The sequence below is a fragment of the Odocoileus virginianus genome, unplaced genomic scaffold, assembly GCF_023699985.2.
Source record: "Odocoileus virginianus isolate 20LAN1187 ecotype Illinois unplaced genomic scaffold, Ovbor_1.2 Unplaced_Scaffold_12, whole genome shotgun sequence".
NCBI classification, from domain to species: Eukaryota; Metazoa; Chordata; class Mammalia; order Artiodactyla; family Cervidae; genus Odocoileus; species Odocoileus virginianus.
Window position 1 is genome coordinate 465,771 of NW_027224274.1, and position 23,110 is coordinate 488,880.

Here is a 23,110-nt window from a genome sequence, read left to right on the forward strand (position 1 = left end):
TCTTTCAGCAGAAACTCTGCAGGCCAGAAGGGAATGGCAGGATATATTTAAAGTACTGAAAGGGAAAAATCTACAACCAAGATTACTGTACCCGGCAAGGATCTCATTCAAAATTGATGGAGAAATAAAAAGCTTTTCAGACAAGCAACAGTTACGAGAATTCAGCACCACCAAAACAGCTTTAAAACAAACGTTAAAAGGACTTATATAATCAAGCAAACACAAGGAAGATCTACAAAATCAACCCCAAACAATTAAGAAAATGCTAATAGGAATATGTATATCAATAATTACTTTAAATGTAAATAAATTACATGCTTCAACCAAAAGACACAGACTAGCTGAATGGATACAAAAACAAGACCCATATATATGTTGTCTACAAAAAATCCACTTCAGACCTAAACACACATATAGACTGAAAGTGAGAGAATACAAAAATATATTCCATGTAAATGGGAAGCAACAGAAAGCTGGAGTAGCAATCCTCATATCAGACATTATAGACCTTAAAATAAAGAAGATAACAAGAGATAAGGAAGGACACTACATAATGATCAATCCAAGAGGAAGACACAATTGTAAACATCTATGCACCAACATAGGAGCACCTCAATACATAAGACAAACACTAACAGACATAAAAAGAGAAACTGACAGAAACACAATAGTAGGAGATGTTAACACACCACTCACACCAATGGACACAGCATCAAAACAGAAAATTAATAAGGAAATACACATCTTAAATGATATCTTGAGGATATTCCGTCCAAATGCAAAGGAATACACCTTCTTCTCAAGTGCACATGGAACATTCTCCAGGACAGACCACATCTTGGGTCACAAATCAAACCTCAGTAAATTTAAGAAAACTGAAATCGTATCAAGCATCTTCTCCAACCACAACGCTATGAGACTAGATATCAATTACAAGAAAAAACTGTAAGAAACACAAACACATGGAGATTAAACAATACATTTCTAAATAACCAACAGGTTACTGAAGAAATCAAAAGGGAAATAAAAAAATTTCTAGAAACAAATGACAATGAAAACATGACAACTCAAAACCTATGGGATGCAGCAAAAGCAGTTCTAAGAGGGAAGTTTATAGCAATACAATCCTACCTCAAGAAACAAGAAAAACATTGAATAGACAACCTAACTTTACACCTAAAACAACTGGAAAAAGAACAACCCCCCCAAAAAAAAATTAGCAGAAGGAAAGAAATCATAAAGATCAGAGCAGAAACAAATGGAAAGAAATGAAAGAAACAATAGTAAAGATTAGTAAAACTAAAAGCTGGTTCTTTGAGAAGATAAACAAAATTGACAAACCTTTAGCCAGACTCATCAAAAAAAAAAGAGAAGAATCAAATCAACAAAATTAGAAATTAAAAAGGAGAGGTTACAACAGACCATATAGAAATACAAAGGACTATAAAAGACTAACTATATGGCAATAAAATGCATAATCTGGAAGAAATGGACTGATTCTTAGAAAAGTTCAATCTTCCAAGACTGAACCAGGAAGAAATAGAAATTATGAACAACCCAATTACAAGCACTGAAATTGAAGCTGTGATCAAAAATCTCCCAAAAAAACAAAAGCCCAGGACCAGATGGCTTCACAGGAGAATTCTATCAAACATTTAGAGAAGAGCTAATGCCTATCCTTCTAAAACTCTTTCAAAAAATTTCAGAGGAAGGCAACACTTCCAAACTCATTCTACAAGGCCACCATCACCCTGATACCAAAACCAGACAAAGACAATACAAAAAAAGAAAACTACAGGCCAATATCACTGATGAACACAGATGCAAAAATCCTCAACAAAATTTTAGCAAACAGAATTCAGCAACACATCAAAAAGTTCATACACCATGATCAAGTTGGGTTTATTCCAGGAATGCAAGGATTCTTCAATATATGCAAATCAATCAATGTAATACACCATATTAAATTCAAAGGTAAAAACCATATGATAATCTCAATAGATGCAGAAAAAGCCTTTGACAAAATTCAGCATCCATTTATGATTAAAACTCTTCAAAAAATGGGCATAGAAGGAACCTACCTCAACATAGTAAAGGCCATATATGATAAGCCTACAGCAAACATTATTCTCAATGGTGAAAAACTGAAAGCATTCCCCCTAAGATCAGGAACAAGACAAGGGTGTCCACTTTCACCACTATTATTCAACATAGTTCTGGAAGTCCTAGCTATAGCAATCAGAGAAGAAAAAGAAATAAAAGGAATCCAGATTGGAAAAGAAGTAAAGCTCTCACTGTTTGCAGATGACATAATACTGTACATAGAAAACCCTAAAGATAGTATCAGAAAATTACTAGATCTCATCAGTCAATTTTGCAAAGTTGCAGGATACAAAATCAATACACAGATATCACTTGCATTTCTATACAGTAACAATGAAAAATCAGAAAGAGAAATTAATGAATCAATCCCACTCACCACTGCAACAAAAAGAATTAAATATCTAGGAATAAACTTACCTAAGGAGACAAAAGAGCTGTACACAGAAAATTATAAGATACTGATGAAAGAAATCAAAGATGACATAAACAGATAGAGAGATATTCCATATTCCTGGGTAGGAAGAATCAATATTGTGAAAATGACAATACTACAAAACGCAATCTCCAGATTCAATGCGATCCCTACCAAATTACCAAAGACATTTTCACAGAACTAGAACAAATAATTTCACAATCCATATGGAAACACAAAACACCCCTAATAGTCAATGCAGTCTTGAGAAAGCATAATGGAGCTGGAGGAATCAACCTTCCTGACCTCAGATTATACTTTAAAGCTACAGTCATCAAGACAGTATGGTACTGGCACAAAACAGAAATATAAGACCAACAGAACAAGATAGAAAGCCCAGAAATAAACCCATGCACCTATGGGTACCTTATTTTTGACAAAGGAGGCAAGAACATACAATGGGGCAAAGACAGTCTCTTCAATAAATGGGAAAACTAAACAGCTACATGTTAAAGAATGAAATTAGAACACTTCCTAACATCATACACAAAGATAAACTCAAAATGGATTAAAGACCTAAATGTAAGACCAGAAACTGTAAAACTCTTAGAGAAAAACACTGCCAGAACACTCGATGACATAAATCAAAGCAAAATCCTCTAAGACCCACCTCCAAGAGTAACAGAAATAAAAACAAAAGTAAACAAGTAGGACCTCATTAAACTTAAAAACTTTTGCATAGCAAAGGAACCTATAAGCAAGGTGAAAAGACAACCCTCAGAATGGGAGAAAATAATAGCAAATGAAACAACTGACAAAGGATTAATTTCCAAAATATACAAGCAGCTCATACAACTCAATACCAGAAAAACAAACAACCCAATCAAAAAGAAGGAAAAAAGGCATTTCTCCAAAGACATACAGATGGCTAACAAACACATGAAAAGATGCTCAACATTGCTCATTATTAGAGAAATGCAAATCAAAACTACAACGAGATATCACCTCACACTGGTCAGAATGGCCATCATCAAAAAGTCTACAAACAATAAATGCTGGAGAGGGTGTGGAGAAAAGGGAATGCTCTTGCACTGTTGGTGGGAATGTAAATTGACAGAGCCACTATGGAAAATGGTACGGAGATTCCTTAAAAAAACTAGGAATAAAAGCAGCACATGACCCAGCAATCCCCCTCGGAGGCATATATCCTGAGGAAACCAAAACTGAAAAAGACACATGTATCCCATTATTCACTGCAGCCCTATTTACAATAGCTAGAACATGGAAGAAACCTAGATGTTCACTGACAGATGAATGGATAAAGAAAATGTGGTATATGCACACAATGGAATGTTACTCAGCCATAAAAGGAAATGCATTTAAGTCAGTTCTAATGAGGTGGATGAACCTAGAACCTATTATACAGAGTGAAGTAAGTCAGAAAGAGAAAGATAAATATAGTATTCTAACACATATATATGAAAACTAGAAAAATGGTACTGAAGAATTTGCTTACAGGGCAGCAATGGAGAAAGACACAGAGAATAGACTTGTGGGCATGGAGTCAGGGGAGGGGAGGGTGAGATGTATGGAAAGAGTAACATGGAAACTTACCTTACTGTATGTAAAATAGACAGCCAATGGAAATTTGCTGTATGGCTAAGGAAACTCAAACAGGGGCTCTGTATCAATCTAGAGGGGTTGGGATGGGAAGGGAGATGGGAGGGAGGTTCAAAAGGGAGGGGATATATGTATACCTATGGCTGATTCATGTTGAGGTTTGACAGAAAACAACAAAATTCTGTAAAGCAATTATCCTTCAATAAAAAAATAAATTAAAAAAAGACTGAAGTCATATCAAACATCTTTTCTGAACACAGTGCTATGAGACTAGAAATCAACTATAAAGAGAAAAACCCCAGACATCACAAATACGTGGAAGCTAAACATGCTACTAACCAACCAATGGAATCACTGACGAAATCGAAGAGAAAATTAAAAAATACCTGAAGACAAATGAAAAAGGAAACACAACGATCAGAAATTTATAGGACTCAACACAAGTAGTTCTAAGAGGTAAGTTTATAATGATAAAAGCCTAACTCAGGAAACAAGAAAAACTCCACACAGCCTAACTTTACACCTAAAAGATACTAAAGAAAAGAACAAACAAAACCCACAGTTAGCAGAAAGAGCTAATAAATAATAAAATTAATGAAATAAAGACTAAAAAACGAATAGAAAAGATTGATGAAACTAAGAGCTGGTTTGTTGAAAAGACAGACCAAGCTGACACACCTTTAGCTACATGCACCAAGAAAAAAAGAGAGACTACAAATGAATAAAATCAGAAATGAAAAAGGAGAACACAAAGGATCATAAGAGTTTACTCTGAAAAACTATACAGGAATAAAATGGACAACCTAAAAGAAACAGAAAAATTCCTAGAAATGTACAATTTCCCAAGATTGAATCAGGAAGAAAAACAAAACTTGAACAGACCAATTATCAGTAATGAAATTGAGTGAACAACTAAAAAACTAAGAATTATCAAATGTCTAGGATCAGACAAAAAACAACACCCAGCTGTAGATGTGACTGGTGATAGAAGCAAGGTCCGAAGCTGTAAAGAGCAATATTGCATAGGAACCTGGACTGTTAGGTCCATGAATCAAGGTAAATTGGAAGTGGTCACACCGGAGATGACGAGAGTGAATGTCGACATTCTAGGAATCGGCAAACTAAAATGGACTGGAATGGGTGAATTTAACTCAGATGACCATTATATCTACTACTGCAGGCAGGAATCCCTTAGAAGAAATGGAATAGCCATCACAGTCAACAAAAGAAATATAGTACTTGGATGCAATCTCAAAAATGACAGAATGATCTCTGTTCGTTTCCAAGGCAAACCATTCAATATCACGGTAATCCAAGTCTATGCCCCGACCAGTAACGCTGAAGAAGCTGAACGGTTCTATGAAGACCTACAAGACCTTTTAGAACTAACACCCAAAAAAGATGTCCTTTTCATTATAGGGGACTAGAATGCAAAAGTAGGAAGTCAAGAAATACCTGGAATAACAGACAAATTTGGCCTTGGAGTACAGAATGAAGCAGGGCAAAGGCTAATAGAGTTTTGTCAAGAGAACGCACTGGTCATAGCAAACACCCTCTTCCAACAACACAAGAGAAGACTCTACACATGGATATCACCAGATGGTCAACACCGAAATCAGATTGATTATATTCTTTGCAGCCAAAGATGGAGAAGCTCTATACAGTCAGCAAAAACAAGACCAGGAGCTGAGTGTGGCTCAGATCATGAACTCCTTATTGCAAAATTCAGACTTAAGCTGAAGAAAGTGGGGAAAAACACTAGACCATTCAGGTATGACCTAAATCAAATCCCTTATGCTTATACAGTGGAAGTGAGAAATAGATTTAAGGGACTAGACTGACAGACAGAGTGCCTGATGAACTATGGACGGAGGTTCATGACACTGGACAGGAGACAGGGAGCAAGACCATCCCCAAGAAAAAGAAATGCAAAAAAGCAAAATGGCTGTCTGAGGAGGCCTTACAAATAGCTGTGAAAAGAAGAGAAGCAAAAAGCAAAGGAAAAAAGGAAAGATATACCCATTTGAATGCAGAGTTCCAAAGAACAGCAAGGAGAGATAAGAAAGCCATCCTCAGTGATCAATGCAAAGGAATCAAGGAAAACAATAGAATAAGAAAGACTAGATATCTCTTCAAGAAAATTAGAGATACCAAGGGAACATTTCATGCAAAGATAGGTACAACAAAGGACAGAAATGGTATGGACCTAACAGAAGCAGAAGATATTAAGAAGAGGTGACAAGAATACATAGAAGAATTATACAAAAAAAGATCTTCATGACCCAGATAATCACGATGGTATGATCACTCACTTAGAGCCAGACATCCTGGAATGTGAAGTCAAGTGGGCCTTAGAAGTATCACTACAAACAAAGCTAGTGGAGGTGATGGAATTCCAACTGAGCTATTTCAAATCCTAAAAGATGATGCTGTGAAAGTGCTGCACTCAATACGTCAGCAAATTTGGAAAACTCAGCAGTGGCCACAGGACTAGAAAAGGTCAGTTTTCATTTCAATCCCAAAGAAAGGCAGTGCCAAAGAATGCTCAAACTACCACACAATTGCACTCATCTCACACACTAGTAAAGTAATGCTCAAAATTCTCCAAGCCAGGCTTCAGCAATACATGAACCATGAACTTCCAGATGTTCAAGCTGGTTTTAGAAAAGGCAGAGGAACCAGAGATCAAATTGCCAACATCCACTGGATCATCAAAAAAGCAAGAGAGTTCCAGAAAAACATCTCTTTCTGCTTTATTGACTATGCCAAAGCCTTTGATTGTGTGGATCACAGTAAACTGTGGAAAATTCTGAAAGAGATGGGAATACCAGACTACCTGACCTGCCTCCTGAGAAACCTGTATGCAGGTCAGGAAGCAACAGTTAGAAATGGACATGGAACAACAGACTGGTTCCAAATAGGAAAAGGAGTACATCAAGGATGTATATTGTCACCCTGCTTATTTAACTTATATGCAGAGTACATCATGAGAAATGCTGGGCTGGAGGAAGCACAAGCTGGAATCAACATTGCTGGGAGAAGTACCAATAACCTCAGATATGCAGATGACACCACCCTTATGGCAGAAAGTGAAGAAGAATTAAAAAGCCTCTTGATGAAAGTGAAAGAGGAGAGTGAAAAAGTTGCTTAAAAGCTCAACATTCAGAAAACTAAGATCATGGCATCCAGTCCCATCACTTCATGGCAAATAGATGGGGAAACTGTGGGAAGAGTGGCTGACTTTATCTTTTGGGGCTCCAAAATCACTGCAGATGGTGACTGCAGCCATGAAATTAAAAGATGCTTATTCCTTGGGAGAAAACTTATGACCATCCTAGACAGTATATTAAAAAGCAGAGACATTACTTTGTCAACAAAGGTTCGTCTAGTCAAGGCTATGGTTTTTCCAGTGGTCATGTATGGATGTGAGAGTTGGACTATAAAGAAAGTTGAGTGCAGAAGAATTGATGCTTTTGAACTGTGGTGTTAGAGAGACTCTTGAGAGTCCCTTGGACTGCAAGGAGATCCAGTCAGTCCATCCTAAAGGAGATCAGTCCTAGGTGTTCATTGGAAGGACTGATGTTGAAGCTGAAACTCCAGTACTTTGGCACCTGATGTGAAGAGCTGACTCATTTGAAAAGACCCTGATGTTGGGAAAGATTGAAGGCAGGAGAAGGGGACGACAGAGGATGAGATGGTGAGATGGCATCACCTACTCACAATGGACATGAGTTTGGGTAAATTCCAGGAGTCGGTGATGAGGTGGGCTGGTGTACTGTGGTTCACCGGGTTGCAAAGAGTTGGACATGACTGAGCGACTAAACTGAACTGAGGATCAGACAGGTAATTTCCACCATTTAAAAAAGAGCTAATAACCATTCTCAAACTATTCAAAAAAACTAAAGAAGAACTTCTGAACTCATTCTATGAAGCCAGAGGCACCTTCATCCCAAAACCTAATAAAGACAATACAAAAATAATAAAGGAAATTATAGGCCCATAGGACTGATGAGCACAAAAGCAAAAAGTCCTCAACAAAATATTAGCACATCAAACTCAACAACATATTATAAGGATCATATACCATATTCAAGTTGCGTTTATACTAGGAATGCAAGCATGATTCAATATCTGCAAATCAGTCAATGTGAGAGGCCAAGCCACGTGTCCCAAATTGACCAGCTCATGCCACCTAAGGCTGAAGAAGGCTCTAGGCTTGCCCATAGCAAGAGTGCCGCACCATTCTTTCATTTACTGAGTGCCTTCTGAGTGTTGACAATACCAGGAATCAAACCCTACTCTCTTTCCCAGCCCCTGCTCCTAGCCCTGGACAGGAAACAGGGCAAGGCCCTGGTGGAGATTGGGGATATACCATATTAACCAATTTAAGAATAAAAATCGTGTCATCATGTGGTCATCTCCACAGATGCAGAAAAAGACTGTGACTTAATAATCACTTATTATTAAAAAAAAAGGGGGGGTATAAAGAGAACACACCTCAATGTAATAAAAGCCCACTTCACTGACAAGTCCACAGCTAACATCATACTCAACAGAAGAAACCTAAAAGCATTTCCCCTAAAGTCAAGAAATGAGACGAGGATGCTCACTCTTGACATTTTTATTCAACATAGGACTGAACGTACTAAACAAAGCAATGAGAGAAGAAAAATAAAAGGAATCTAAATTAAAAAGAAAGAAGTAAAACCATCACCATTTGCTAATGACATGATACTATACAAAAAAAGTTTTAAAAGATGCCATCAAAAAACTGTCAGAATAAATGAATTCAATAAAGTAACAGGACTCAAAATTAATATACAGAAACCCATTGTTCCTATATACTCAATGAACTATCTAAGAAACTTAGTTTCGTAAAGAAAGAAACTAAGAAGACAATCTCATTTACAATTGCATCAAAAAGAATAAAACACTTAGGAATATATCTAACTAAGGAGGCAAAAGACTCAAAAAAAACTATAAAACACTGACAAAAGAAATTGAAGATGACACAATTGGAATTATACTGATTTTGTGAACTGGAAGAATATCATTAAAATGTTTATACTACCCAAGGCAAGTTACAGATTTCATCCAATGACTATCAAAACACAAATGGCGTTTATCACAGAAGAAATAATTTCAAAATTTGTATGGAGACACAAAACATCCCAAATAATCAAAACAATCTTTATTAAGAAGCTAAAAGTATCACACTCTTGATTTCAAACTATACTACAAGCTAATGCAAAAATAGTATTGTACTGGCATAAAAACAGATACAGACAATGGAACAAAACAGAAAACCCAGAAATGAATGCACACATATGTAGTCAATCTATGACAACGGAGGCAAGTATATACAATGAGGGCAAAAACCTCTTCAATAAATGGTGTGGTAAATAGTATAATTAAGTGGATAACCAACAAAAACCTATTGAATAGCACATGAAGTCTGTCCAATGTTAAGGGCCAGTCTGGATGGAAGGGGCTTTGGGGGGAAAATGGATGCATGTTTCTGCATGGCTGAGTTCCTTCACTGTTCACCTGAAACTATCACAACATTGTTGATTGGCTACACCCCCAAACAAAATGTCTTTGGTATTAAAAAAATACTAAAAACTTTTTTTAAAGGCCAAAACAAAAAAATGGAGTAGTAAAATTGGACAGCTACATGCAAAAGCATCAAACTAAACGAACTTTCTCACATCATATGCAAAAATTCAAAATGAATTAAAGATTTACATGTCAGACTTGAAACCATAAAACTTCTAGAAGAAAACATAGGCAGTAAGCTCTTTGACATCAGTCTTAGTAGTTTTCTTATATGCTTCCTCAGCAAGAGAAACAAAAGCAAAAATAAACAGGGTTTCATCGAACTAAAAAGTTTCTGCACAATAAAGAAAACTATAAGAGGCCACCAACTGAATGTGAGGAGATTTTTGCAAACAATATATTTTATAAAGGGTTAATATCCAAAATATACCAACAACTCATACAACATAATATCAAGATAAAACTCAACTACAAAATGAGAAGACCTAAATACACATTTTCTTTTTTTCTTTTAATAGATCCTTTTCCCAAAGAAGACATATAGATGGCCAACTCACACATGAAAAGTTGCTCAACGTCACTAAACATCAGAGAAATGCAAGTCAAATCACCATGAGGTATCATCTCACACCTGTCAGAATGGCTATTATTAAAAAGATAACAAATAAGTGTGTGAGAGGATGTGAAAGAGAGGAAGCCACACTGTTGGTGGGAATGCAAACTGGCACAGTCACTATGGAAAGTGATGTGCAGGTTTCTCAAAAAACTGAAAAGAGGACTACCTTACTATCCAGCGATTTCACTTCTGGGTATCTTCCAGAAGAAAAGAAAAACAGTAACTAAAACAATATATGCTCCCCTGTTTTCTTTGCTGCATTATTTATACTAGTCAAGATGTGGAAGCAACCTAACAGACCATCAACACATATTTTGATGTGGACTACTTCTAGTACTTTGGCCACCTCATGCGAAGAGTTGGAAGAGACCTCATTGGAAAAGACCCTGATGCTGGGAAGGATTGGGGGCAGGAGGAGAAGGGAATGACAGAAGATGAGATGGCTGGATGGCATCACTGACTCGATGGACATGAGTTTGAGTAAACTCCGGGAGTTGGTGATGGACAGGAAGGCCTGGAGTGCTGCGATTCATGGGGTCGCAAAGAGTCAGACACGACTGAGCTGAACTGAACTTCTTGCTTAGTCACTAAGTTTTGTCCAATTCTCTGCAACCCCATGGACTGCAACATGCCAGGCTCCTCTGTCCTCCACTATCCCCTGATGTTTGCTCAAATTCATATCCAACGAGTCAGTGATGCTATGCAACAATAACATCCTCTGCCTCCCCCTTCTCCTTTTGCCCTCATCTTTCCCAGCATCAAGATCTTTTCCAATGAGTCAGCTCTTTGCATCTTGTGGCCAAAGTATTGACCTTCAGCTTCAGCATCAGTCCCTCCAATGAATATTCAGAGTTGATTTCTTTTAGGATTGACTGGTTTGATCTCCCTGCTGTCCAAGGACTCTCAAGAGTCTTCTCCAGCACCACAGCTCCAAAGCATCAAATCTTCACCACTTAGCCTTCTCTTCATGGTCCTACTCTCATATCCATACGTGACTACCAGAAAAACCACAGTTTTAACTATACAGACCTGTGTCAACAAAGTGACGTCTCTGCTTTTGAATACGCTATCTAGGTATATAATAGCTTTTCTTCCAAGGGGTATCTTTTAATTTCATGGTTGCAATCACTGTCCACAGTGACTTTTGGAAGCCAAATCTGTCACTGTTTCCATTTTTATCCATCTATTTGCCATGAAATGATGGGACTGGATGCCGTGATCTTAAGTTTTTTGAATGTTGAGTTTTAAGCCAGCTTTTTCACTCTCCTCTTTCACTTTCATCAAGAAGCTCTTTAGTTCCTCCTTGCTTTCTGCCATTAGAGTGGTATCATCTGCATATCTGAGGTCACTGATATTTCTCCCAGCAATCTTGATTTCAGCTTGTGATTCATCCAGCCCAGCATTTTGCATGATGTATTCTGCATATAAGTTAAACAAGCAGGGTGACAATATACAGCCTTGATGTACTCTTCCCAATATGGAACCAGTTTGCTGTTCCATGTCTGGTTCTAACTGTTGCTTCTTGACCTGTATACAGGTTTCCCAGAAGACAAGTAAGGTGATCTGGCATTTCCATCTCTAAGAATTTTCCAGTTTGTTGTGATTCAAACAGTCAAAGGCTGTTTTCATTTCATAGCAAAGAAGCAGAAGTAGATGTTTTTCTGGAATTCTCTTGCTTTCTCTATGATCCAGCAAATGTTGGCAATTTGATCTCTGGTTCCTCTGCCTCTTTGAAACCCAACTTGTACATCTGGAAGTTCTCAGTTCACATATTGTTGAAGCCTAGCTTGAAGGATTTTGAGCATTACCTTGCTAGCATGTGAAATGAGAGCTAGTACAGTATTTTGAACATTCTTTAGCATTGCCATTCTTTGGGACTGGAATGAAAACTGACCTTTTCCAGTCCTGTGGCCACTGCTGAGTTTTCCAAACTTGCTGACATATTGAGTGCATCATCTTTCAGGATTTGAAAGAGCTCAGCTGGAATTCCATCACCTCCACTAGCTTTGTTCTTAGTTATGCTTCCTAGGGCCCACTTGACTTCACACTCCAGAATGTCTGGCTCTAGGTGAGTGACCACACCATTGTGGTTATCCTGGTCATTAAGACTTTTTTTTTTGTATAGTTCTTCTGTGTATTCTTGCCACCTCTTCTTAATCTCTTCTGCTTCTCTTAGGTCCTCGCTGTTTCTGTCCTTTATTGTGCCCATCTTGCCATGAAATGTTACTTTGTTATCTCCAATTTTCCTGAAGAGATCTCTAGTGTTTCCCATTCTATTGTTTTCCTCTAATTCTTTGCATTGTTACTTAAGAAGGCTTTCTTATATCTCCTCATTATTCCTTGGAACTCTGCATTCAGTTACCTATATCTCTGCCTTTCTCCTTTGTCTTTTGCTTCACTTCTTTTCTCAGTTCCTTTTAAGGCCTCCTCAGACAACCATTTTACCTTTTTGTATTCCTTTTTCTTGGGGATGGTTTTGGTCACCACCTCCTATACATTGTTACGAACCTCTTTAGTTCTTCAGGTACTGTCTACCAGATCTAATTCCTTGAATCTATTTGTCACTTCCACTGTATAATTGTAACGGATTTGATCTAGGTCATATCAAAAGGCCTAGTGGTTTTCCCTACTTTCTTCAATTTAAGCCTGAGTTTTGCAATAAGGAGCTCATGATCTGAGCCACAGTCAGCCCCCAGTCTTGTCTTTGCTGACTGTACAGAGCTTCTTCATCTTTGACTGCAGAGAATATAATCAATCTGATCTTGGTATTGACCATCCAGTGATGTCCATGTGTAGAGTTGTCTCTTGTATTGTTGGAAAAGGCTGTTTGCTATGACCAGAGTGTGCTCTTGGCAAAACTGTTAAGACTTTGCCTTGCTTCATTTTGTACTCCAAGGCCAAACCTGCCGTGTTACTCCAGGTATCTCTTGACTTCCTACTTTTCCATTCCAGTCTTCTGTGATGAAAAAGACATCTTTTCTGGTGTTAGTTCTAGAAGGTATTGTAGGTCTTTATAGAATCATTCAACTTTAGCTTCTTCAGCATTAGTAGTTGGGGCACAGACTTGAATTACTGTGACGCTGAATGGTTTGTCTTGGAAACAAAGAGAGATCGTTCTGTAATTTTTGAGATTGCACCCCAAGTATTGCACTTCAGACTCTTTTGCTGACTATGGCTACTTCATTTCTTCTAAGGGATTCTTGCCCACAGTAGTAGATATAATGGTCATCTGAATTAAATTCACCCATTCCTGTCCATTTTAGTCACTGATTCCTAAAATGTGTACTCTTCCCATCTCCTGTATGATCACATCCAAGTTACCTTGGTTCATGGACCTAACATTCCAGGTTCTATGCAATATTGCTCTTTACAGCATCAGACTGCTTTCACCACCAGACATACCGACACACCTGAGTGACATTTCCATTCTGGCCCAGCCTCAGTAATATACTGGACACCTCCCAGGGCTTCCTCTTGGCTCAGCCAGTAAACAACCTGCCGACAATGCAGGGGACCTGGGTTTATCCATGGGTCCAGAAGACCCCTGGAGAAGAGAATGGCAACCCACTCCAGAGGTGCCTGGCAGGTCACAGTCCATGGGACTGCAAAGAGTCAGATGTGACTGAGTGACTGACACCTTCACCTTCACCAACCTGGGGGGCTCATCTTCCAGTGTCGTACCTTTTTGCCTTTTCATACTGTTCACAGGGTTCTTAAGGCAAGAATACTGAAGCGTTCTGCCATTCCCCTCTCCAGTGGACCTTGTTTTGTCATGCTTCAATTTAAAATATTAGGTCAGTGCAAAAGTAATCGAGGTTTTGAATCATGGAATTTTGCTGTTCGAGATTGGAATACATTCTTAGATAAATGTGATTATGTTACATATTACTTAAAGCACATTTCTCGATTTATGTTGTTTTGCTAATGACATTACTTGCTGTTTATTTTATATTTATTTTAGACTAGAGAAATGACATTAGACAAAAAGCAAATTTGAGTTTTTGTTTTTTACTCAAATTCAAAATGGGTCATAAAGCAGTGGAAACAACTCACAGTGTCAACAATGCACTTTGCCCAGGAACTGCTAACAAAAATATACATGCACTGCACTACACTGCAGTGGTGGTTCAAGAAATTTTGCAAAGGAGATGAGAGCCTTGAAAATGAGAAGCACAGTGGTTGGCCACTGGAAGCTGACAATGACCAACAGAGTGGATTATCAAAGCTGATCCTCTGACAACTTCACAAGAAATTGCTGAAGAACTCAATGCCAATCCTTCTAAGTGGTGAATCACTTGCATTTGAAGCAAATTGGGAAGGTGAAAAAACTCCATAAGTGGGTGCCTCATGAACTGACCACAGCTCAAAAGTTCATCATTTTGAAGTGTCATCTTCTCTTATTCTATGCAATACAATGAACCATTTCTTGATCAGATTGTGACATGAGGTGAAAAGTGGATTTTATGCAACAACCAGAGATGGTTGGACTGCAGCTCAGTGGTTGGACCAAAAAGCTCCAAAGTACTTCTAAAACCCAAACCTGTACCAAAAAGGCCAGGGTCACTGTTTGATGGTCTGCAGCCAGTCTAATCGACTACAGCTTGCTGAATCCTGACGAAACCATTACATCTGAGAAGGATACTCAGCAGCAGATCGATGAGATGCGCCAAAAACTGCACCACCTACAGCCAACATTGGTTAACAGAAAGGACTCAATTCTCTACTCCAACGTCCAACCAAACCTCGCACAACCAATGCTTTAAAAAGTTAATGAATTGGGCTTCCAAGTTTTGCCTCATATGCCATTTTCACCTGACCTCTTGCCAACCAATTACCACTTCTTCAAGCATCCTGACAACTTTTTGCAGGGAAAATGCTTCCACAACCAACAGGATGCAGAAAATGCTTTCCAAGAGTCAGATTTTTATGCTACAGGAATAAACAAACTTATTTCTCATCAGCAAAAATGTGTTGATTGTAATGCTTCCTATTTTGATTAATAAAGATGTGCTGCGACTTTGGACCAAAACAACAATTACATTTGCCCTAAAACTTCAATCTTTAAAAAGTAGAAAAAAATATAAAGATAGTAAAAGGAAAAGCATATGAAGAGATGTTCAACTCAGCCTTTAGGGAAATTATGACTTTAAACCACGATTTATTACTACATACTTATTAGAATTACTAAATAAAAAACAACAGCAACATCAAAAGCTGGTGATGATGTAGAGAAAATAGATTACTCATACATGGGTGATGGGAACATAAAATGGTTCAGCCACACTGGAAAAAAATAGGGCCATTTCTTACAGAAGTAAACAATGTGCTTATCATATACTGCAATAACTACAATTCTTGGACATTTATCCCAGAAATGAAAATTTATGTTCATACAAAAACCTGTATATGGATATTCTTAACAGCTCTCTAATAGTCAAAACCTGGAAACAATATATAAACATCAGTCAACAAATGAATGATTTGATAGTTGTACATCTGTTATCACAAAACAACAATCGACAATAGAAAGAAATAAACTATTGATACACACAATTTGGATGGATCTTAATGGAATTATGTGCAGAATGAAAACTCAATCTCCAAAGTTTACATGCTGTTATTTACAACATTTGTTACTGTTTAGTCGCCAAGTCAGGTCTGATTCTTTGCAACCCCATGAACTGTAGCCCGCCAGGCTCCTCTGTCCATGAGATTTCCCAGGTGAGAATACTGGAGTGGGTCACTATTTCCTTCTCCACAGGATCTTCCCAAACCCAGGGATTGAACCTATGTCTCCTGTATTGACAGGCAGATTCTTTACCACTGAGCCACCACGGAAGTCCCCAATTTATAATAATACATAACAACATGTTATTTATATAACATTCTTGAAATGACAAAATTATAGAAATAGAGATCAGTAGTTACCAGGGGTTAGCAGTCAGGAGAAAAGGATGTAGCTGTGATTAAAAATGGTATCACAAAGAATTATTGTGATAGAACTGTTCTATGTCTTAAATATGCTGGTAACCACTTTAATCTATTAACATTAATTGACAATTTATTAAAATTAATTAAAACCAATGTTAAAATTGCATGGAACAAAATACACAAACGCACACATAAAACTGGGGAAATGGGAATAAGATTTCTCGATCTATGTCAATTTCAAGATTGTGACACATTAATACACCAATAGTTGTGCAAGATATTACCATTGGGGAACTGACTGACGGGTATGTGGGATCTTTGCATTATTTCTAACAACTGCATATGATCTACAGTTATCTCAAAATCAGAAGTACCAAACAAAACAAAACCTTCCCACAAAGAAAACTCCAAGCTCAGATGGTTGCAATGATGAAATCTATCAAACATTTACGGAAAAAGTAACTTCCGAGTCTACACAAAGTCTTCAGAAAAAAAGAACACTTCCAACTCATTTATGAGGCCAGCATTATCCAGACACCCAAAACAGACAAAAATATAACAAGAAAACTGTAGGCTAATAGCCTTAATGAACAAAAACAGCAAATTCTTACCAAAAGTGAAACCAGCAATACATAAAGATTTATAGCCATAGCCCACAAATTGAATGTTGTGTCAATTCAAAAATCAATGTTTATGTATTAATATAATCTATGAAAAACAAATCATATTATCAACTCAATAGAATAAATCTTGACAAAATTCAACAGCTAGTCATGATAAACACTCTCAGCAACTTAAGAGCAGAAAGGGATTTCTTCAATGGATACCTACAAACACCTACAGTCAACATTTGTAATAGTTAAAGACTGAATTCTTGCTAGGACAAGGAATAAAGCAATGATCTCCACTCTTACTACTTCAAGATTCTACTGGAGTCCTAAGTACAATTAAGCAATAAAACTGGAAAAAGGAAGAAAAAAATAACAGAGATGAGAAAGAGGAAATCTTTTTTTTTTTTTTTGGCCACACCACGTGGCTTGTGGGAGCTCAGTTCCCTAAACTTGGATTGAACCCAAGTCCTCAGCAGTGAGAGCATGGAGTTCTAACCACTGTACTGCCAGAAAATTCCCAGGAAGAAATCTCAATACACAATGACATAATCATTTACAAAAAAATCCAGGCTCATGGCTCATGTGGGAAAGAATCCACATGCCAACGCAGGAGACATGGGTTCAGTCCCTGACCCAGGAAGACCCTGCATGCCATGGAGCAACTAAGACTGTGCTCCAGCCCTGCTGAGCCTGCGCTCTAGAACTGGGGAGCACAACTACTGAGCTCACACGCCAAGCGCCTGTGCTCAGGAACGAGAGAAGCCACCACAGTGTGAGAGTCAAACATTTAAAAATTCTAGGAAAAAGCACAGTATATCTTTGTCACCTTGGATTAGGTAAAGATTAACGATAAAGATTAATCTTTAAACAGCACACAAAAAAGCATGAACTATAAAAATAAAAGATGCTGTCAAGAAAAAGACAAGACACAACAGGGAGAAAATATCTGCAAAATACACTATCTGGTTAAGGATTTGTATCAAAGGCTACATAAAAAACTATTACAATATTAAGAAGGTAAATCTAAATATTAAACCAAAGCATATGGATGGCAAATAAGCCATGAAAATATACTCAAAATCATTAATCATGAGAATTAAATCAAATGCAAATTAAAACAATAATGGTATCATTATACCTACATATCTATTTAAAAAGCTAAAATTAACGAGACATAATGCCAAGTGTTGATAAGAAGTAACAACTAGAACTCTCAAACATTATAGATGTGAACGCCATATGGTATGATTATTTTGAAAAAGTTTCTTACGGAGTTAAACACACCACACAACTCAGAAATCCCATGGTAAGTATTACTCAAGAAACAAGGATTTAGGAATTCCCCAGCAGTCCAGTGGTTAAAACTCTGGGCTTTAACTGCCAAGGCTCTGGGTTCAATCCCTGGTTGGAGAACTAAGAAAAGGCCTCAGGACACAAAGGCCAAGTATTTAAGTGTCCTACCCTACTTATTCTTTGCCAAAGTATAAATTTAAAGTTTTATTATCTGTATCTTCATTAGCTATCAGCAGTATTCAAAAAAAAATTTTTTTAATCTGCCACCCTAAGTCAGTCACCCTAACATTCAATTACAACTATAAAAAACACACACCACCTAGTAGTTTTGCAAACCTCAAGCCAATACTCATCAGTGGATATTCTACTGGGTAAACACCAACATTTTTTAATAACATGATATGAAAACAGAACGCACCATACCTGCTGCTGCTGCTGCTAAAGCGCTTCAGTCGTGTCCGACTGTGCGACCCCATAGACGGCAGCCCACCAGGCTCCTCCATCCCTGGGATTCTCCAAGCAAGAATACCGGAGTGGGTTGCCATTGCCTTCTCCAATGCATGCATGCATGCATGCTTAGTCGCTTCAGTCGTGTCCGACTCTATGCAGGACAGCAGTCCACCAGGTTCCTCCGTCCACAGGACTCTCCAGGCAAGAATACTGGAGTGGGTTGCCATTTCCTGCTCTGGCACCATACTTAGTAAGGTTAAATGTCATTTGGGAAATCTTTTTAGTTATGTGTGTATCACAAATTGCCATGTAACTGTAATATTACTGTGGATAATGGTCAAAACATTTGAAAAACACTGACATAAAACATACCTGTAATATAAATTTCATGCTATCAGAAGTTCCTATCCCTTTTAAACACTTTAATTCTACACCAAGTAGGAATGAAATCTACAACAGAGCTATTCAATGGTCTGCCATCATTATGATTAATAATATGCATTTGGTGGCCTAATCTTCAGGAATTATCAGTATATTCTCTAACATATATTTGTCATATCTGTCACTCACTATTAAAATCAGACATTTTTCAGCTTTCAATGAGATTTTTTTTTTTGAAGACTAAGGAAACAAAATACAAATATTTTCACTTACTTTCCCCAGTAGCTAACAAAGGGGCAACACTCAGAATTTTCTGACCCTTATAAAATATATTGTAACTTTGCAACACTTTGTGAAGAACTTTGTAAGTCTGAATATAGATGTACTCAAGATACACTACAAGACTAATCTAAATGCAAAATTAACCATTTCAATACATAGTGACCCTAATGATATTCAAAGGACAGAGACATTCTAATCCCCTTACAAAAAGATATTTCAATCTTCACTATAAAGTTGTCACTGGCTTCGTGGTTCCTATTCCCCCAACCGCCTCCTCCGGACAAATTTCTCTGTTGAAATTCTATCCCCCAAGGTATTAGTATTAGGAGACAGGAATTTCGGGGAGGTGATTAGGCTTGGGTGTGTGCATGCTCAGTTGTGTCAGACTCTTTGCAACCCCACGGACTGTAACCCAACCAGGCTCCTCTGTCCATGGGATTTTCCAGGCAAGAATTCTGGAGTGGAGTTGCCATTTCCTTCTCCAAGACTTGGGTTAGGGCCCTTATCAAAAAGACCCCAGAGAATGAGCTCACCTCTTGTGCCTTGTGAGGTTACAGTGAAAAGATGGTTATGAACCAGGAAGCAGGCCCCCAGCAGACTTAAAACCTGACCATGTGAACACACATGGTGTGTTCCAACTTCCCAAATTTTGAAACATAAATTTCTGTTGAAATAATTTTCTTTGATAGGAGGAAGAGAGATAAATAACCAAATTTAAATAAAATCACCTGTAATGTTTCAATACTGCTATTCAAAAGATACATGTTATGATTAATTTGAAATGCATGTTACAAAAAAAAGTTGCTTCTATCCCATTTTACTGTTATTTAGAAGTAATTCACTATTATAAGTATATATAATGGACATAATTAGAGAAATATTTAATCTATGATATTATAAACAATCAAAACGTTTAAATACTGAAGTCTCCCAAAAAAAAGAATCCATTTACTTTTTAAAACCCTTTTTAAAAAGGGGCTTTTTAAAAAGATTTTATGAGTACTTCAGGTACAATCACTGACCAATCAGAGAACCAGATCCCACATGCGGCAACTAAGAGCTTGCAGGTCACAACTAAGGATTCATTATACTGCAACAAAAACAGAAGATCCGACATGCCACCACTAAGGCCCTGTGCACCAAATAAATAAATTTTTAAAAATTATTTTTAGAAAATCTCATTAATTCAGCCAGTGCTAATATGAATTTTGCTGTTTCCTGAATGCTAAGCCAAGATTAGCACTGGAGTGTGGATGAGCTAGATAAACTAAAAGTGTAAAGAAAGTCTCTTAAGGCTAAGAAATTACTTTTCAAACTATTTCTGAATACTTTAAAAAACCCACTTTTAAAAAAACCCCACTTTTAAAGGAAGCTGTTCCAAGAATGCAATAAAGTATATATCACTAGCACATTTAAAATAGTATGTAAGACATGGAATTCATTGTATGAATATACATGTTTGAAAAATCTGTAATTTAGACTTTCTACTAAAGACAGTGAAGTCACATTCTTCAATTCCCCTCCACCCAAGACAAACTTCACTTCCATTATAGAGCTAGAAGAGAAAGGGAAAAAGAAAATTTATGATCTTAACTATATTTTAATTGACTCTATCATAGATACAACTGAACTGTGCCAGCAGAAAACATTAATAATAAAACTAAATATAATCACTACTCATTCAAATGCTCCAACTAATTGAAATAAAGGACCACATATAAATTCACTCATATAGAACATGTATTCTGTTTATTAAGCTAAAATTAAGTTCTCAGCAAGTAAATATTAAAAGAAATATTGCACATCTTTTAGGTTATGGTTTAAAAAAGCATTCTCTATTCATATTAAATTTTAAAATGATTAATCACCACTCCAGGTACTTATCCTAGAAGAAATGCACAAAAACCACGTACTGATAAAAGGATGTTCACTGTTAATAACAGCAAAAGTACAGGAAAAGAAAGAAGGCTGAGTCAATCTTGACACCTTCATACTGTTAAATACTATGCAACAGTTTAAAAGACTGCACAGATATATTTCTACGACCATGCAAAGATCTCCAAGATGTAATGGAAAGGCAAGCTGCAAAACAATATTTACAATATGACATCATACATGTAGGTCACACACACACACTCCTACAGCATTTCTATATGTACACATGTGCTTGTAAGAATTCAAAGGAAAAGGTCTAGAAGAATATTCAGGTAACAGAACACTGTTACCTCTAAGGATGTGTGTGTGAAACGAATGGGAAGAATCATAAGAATTTGTGCTTCATTTTTACAAGGAGAATGTACTCATGTCACTTGAGACACTAAAAAAGCAGGAGGAAAGAAAAAAAATGCCTGTCAACTTCTCTCAAATAATCACAAACCAGAACTATTAGGTGCAATGAGATTTCAATTTCTTTCACTGATTTTAAGTCAAAACCATCTGACTTAAAATCATTTAAATGACATTTAAAGCATTTAAATGACATCAACAAATACCTAAGTTAAAAGTGACAAAATTGGTAAGAAAAAAATTTTAATGATGTTGTCTTGCCTTCAAATTAAAAATAAAAAAGAATAAAGAGTAATAAGATTGCAGAGGAAGGAAGAAAAAAGAGTCTTACTAAATCCATCCACTTTTAGCTCAAGCGTGACCCAGAATCCTCACAAATCCACTTATACAAAACGAAAAAAAAAAAAAAAAAAAACTGGACTACCGTTCCCTCAAGTATCGAAGGTTGTTTTTAGAAAGCTTAACTAAGAAACAGTAAATGCCAAGTGTTTCACCGGTGTGGGAATGGGAACGCGAAACCCTACACCTCCTTAAAGCAATCTAAACGACTCAACAGCAGAGTCCAACTGGGAAAGCGCGCGGGGGTGGGGACAGCTCGGCTATCACTTTTAGGTTCTGGCTCGGAGCCGCGGAACAGTTTACCCCCAGTCTTCTGTTTGGAGCGTGGAGTCCCCGAGGGTGGTCAACGCGTCGCCGCCGACACCTAAGCCCAACCGAGACTTCAGAGGAGGGGCGGTCAACACAAACTTAGATCCTTCGGCTGAGCCGGGAGAGCGCTGAAGAGCAAAAGCGCCAACTTTTGCTCTAAACGCGGCAGCTCCGGGAGGTTCGACAAGTCTTCCCGCAAGCCCCACTCCTGAAACGATCCCAACACCTTTCCCGGCCAATACTGTCCGCCCCAGGTCCGGCCCCCGGAGGAAAACCCGACCAGGGCGGCGGCTGGCAGCGTGAAAGAGTGCCTTAGCCGTGGGAGGACGACAAGGGCGCGGGGTCCGTCGGCTGCGGGCCACCCGGCACCTCAGAGTCTCCGGGACGCCCCCGCCCAGCAGCTGTCCCGTCTCCAACAGACCGCGACGCGGCCCCCTCCCCCACCTCGGGGCGGCGACCTCCGCGCCCCCGCCCCGGGGCCCCTGCTCACCGAGGTAGCGGCTCCGCAGCCGGGACGGGTCCTCCAGCCCGAGGGACCTTCTCCTCACGTCCCACAACAGGTGTGGGCAGGAGCCACCCCGAGACATGGCTCTGCCAGGCTGGGGGAGGAGGGGAGACCACCGCGTGGGGGAGGGGAGCAGGGGGAAGAGACACGCGGATCAACACCCGAGCCGCCCCGGGACCATCCACGCGCCGGGTCTCTCAAGCGCAGCGAGCTAGATGGCGGCGGCGGCGGCGGCGGCAGCGCCTTCGCCTGCGAAGTCCGGCCGTGCCCGGGCTGGCGCTCGCTTCATACTCTCCTTCTCAGACTACCCAGAACAACCAGAGATCAGCAACAGTCCCCTCCCTCGGCACCCCCTCCTGAAGGAGGAGGCGGAGGCGGCCTCGACTCCTCCCTCTCCTGGTTCTCTACACCCGCCT

At 38.4% G+C, this 23,110-nt stretch overlaps 1 protein-coding gene across 8 annotated transcripts in view; it reads right to left on the reverse strand.

The window, feature by feature from the left end:
* DCAF6 (DDB1 and CUL4 associated factor 6) overlaps positions 1 to 22,993 on the reverse strand; it is a 182,885-nt gene extending 159,892 nt beyond the window's left edge. For 2 of the 8 annotated variants that reach the window (XM_070462724.1, XM_020891867.2), the window contains exon 1: positions 22,680 to 22,993. In XM_070462724.1, coding sequence (XP_070318825.1) covers positions 22,680 to 22,776 — 97 coding nt within the window. In that variant the 5' untranslated portion in view covers positions 22,777 to 22,993. The remainder of the gene's footprint in view (positions 1 to 22,679) is intronic. The other 6 variants (XM_020891871.2, XM_020891868.2, XM_020891869.2 and 3 more) reach the window with 5 other exon arrangements.
* Between the last annotated feature and the right edge of the window lie 117 nt (positions 22,994 to 23,110).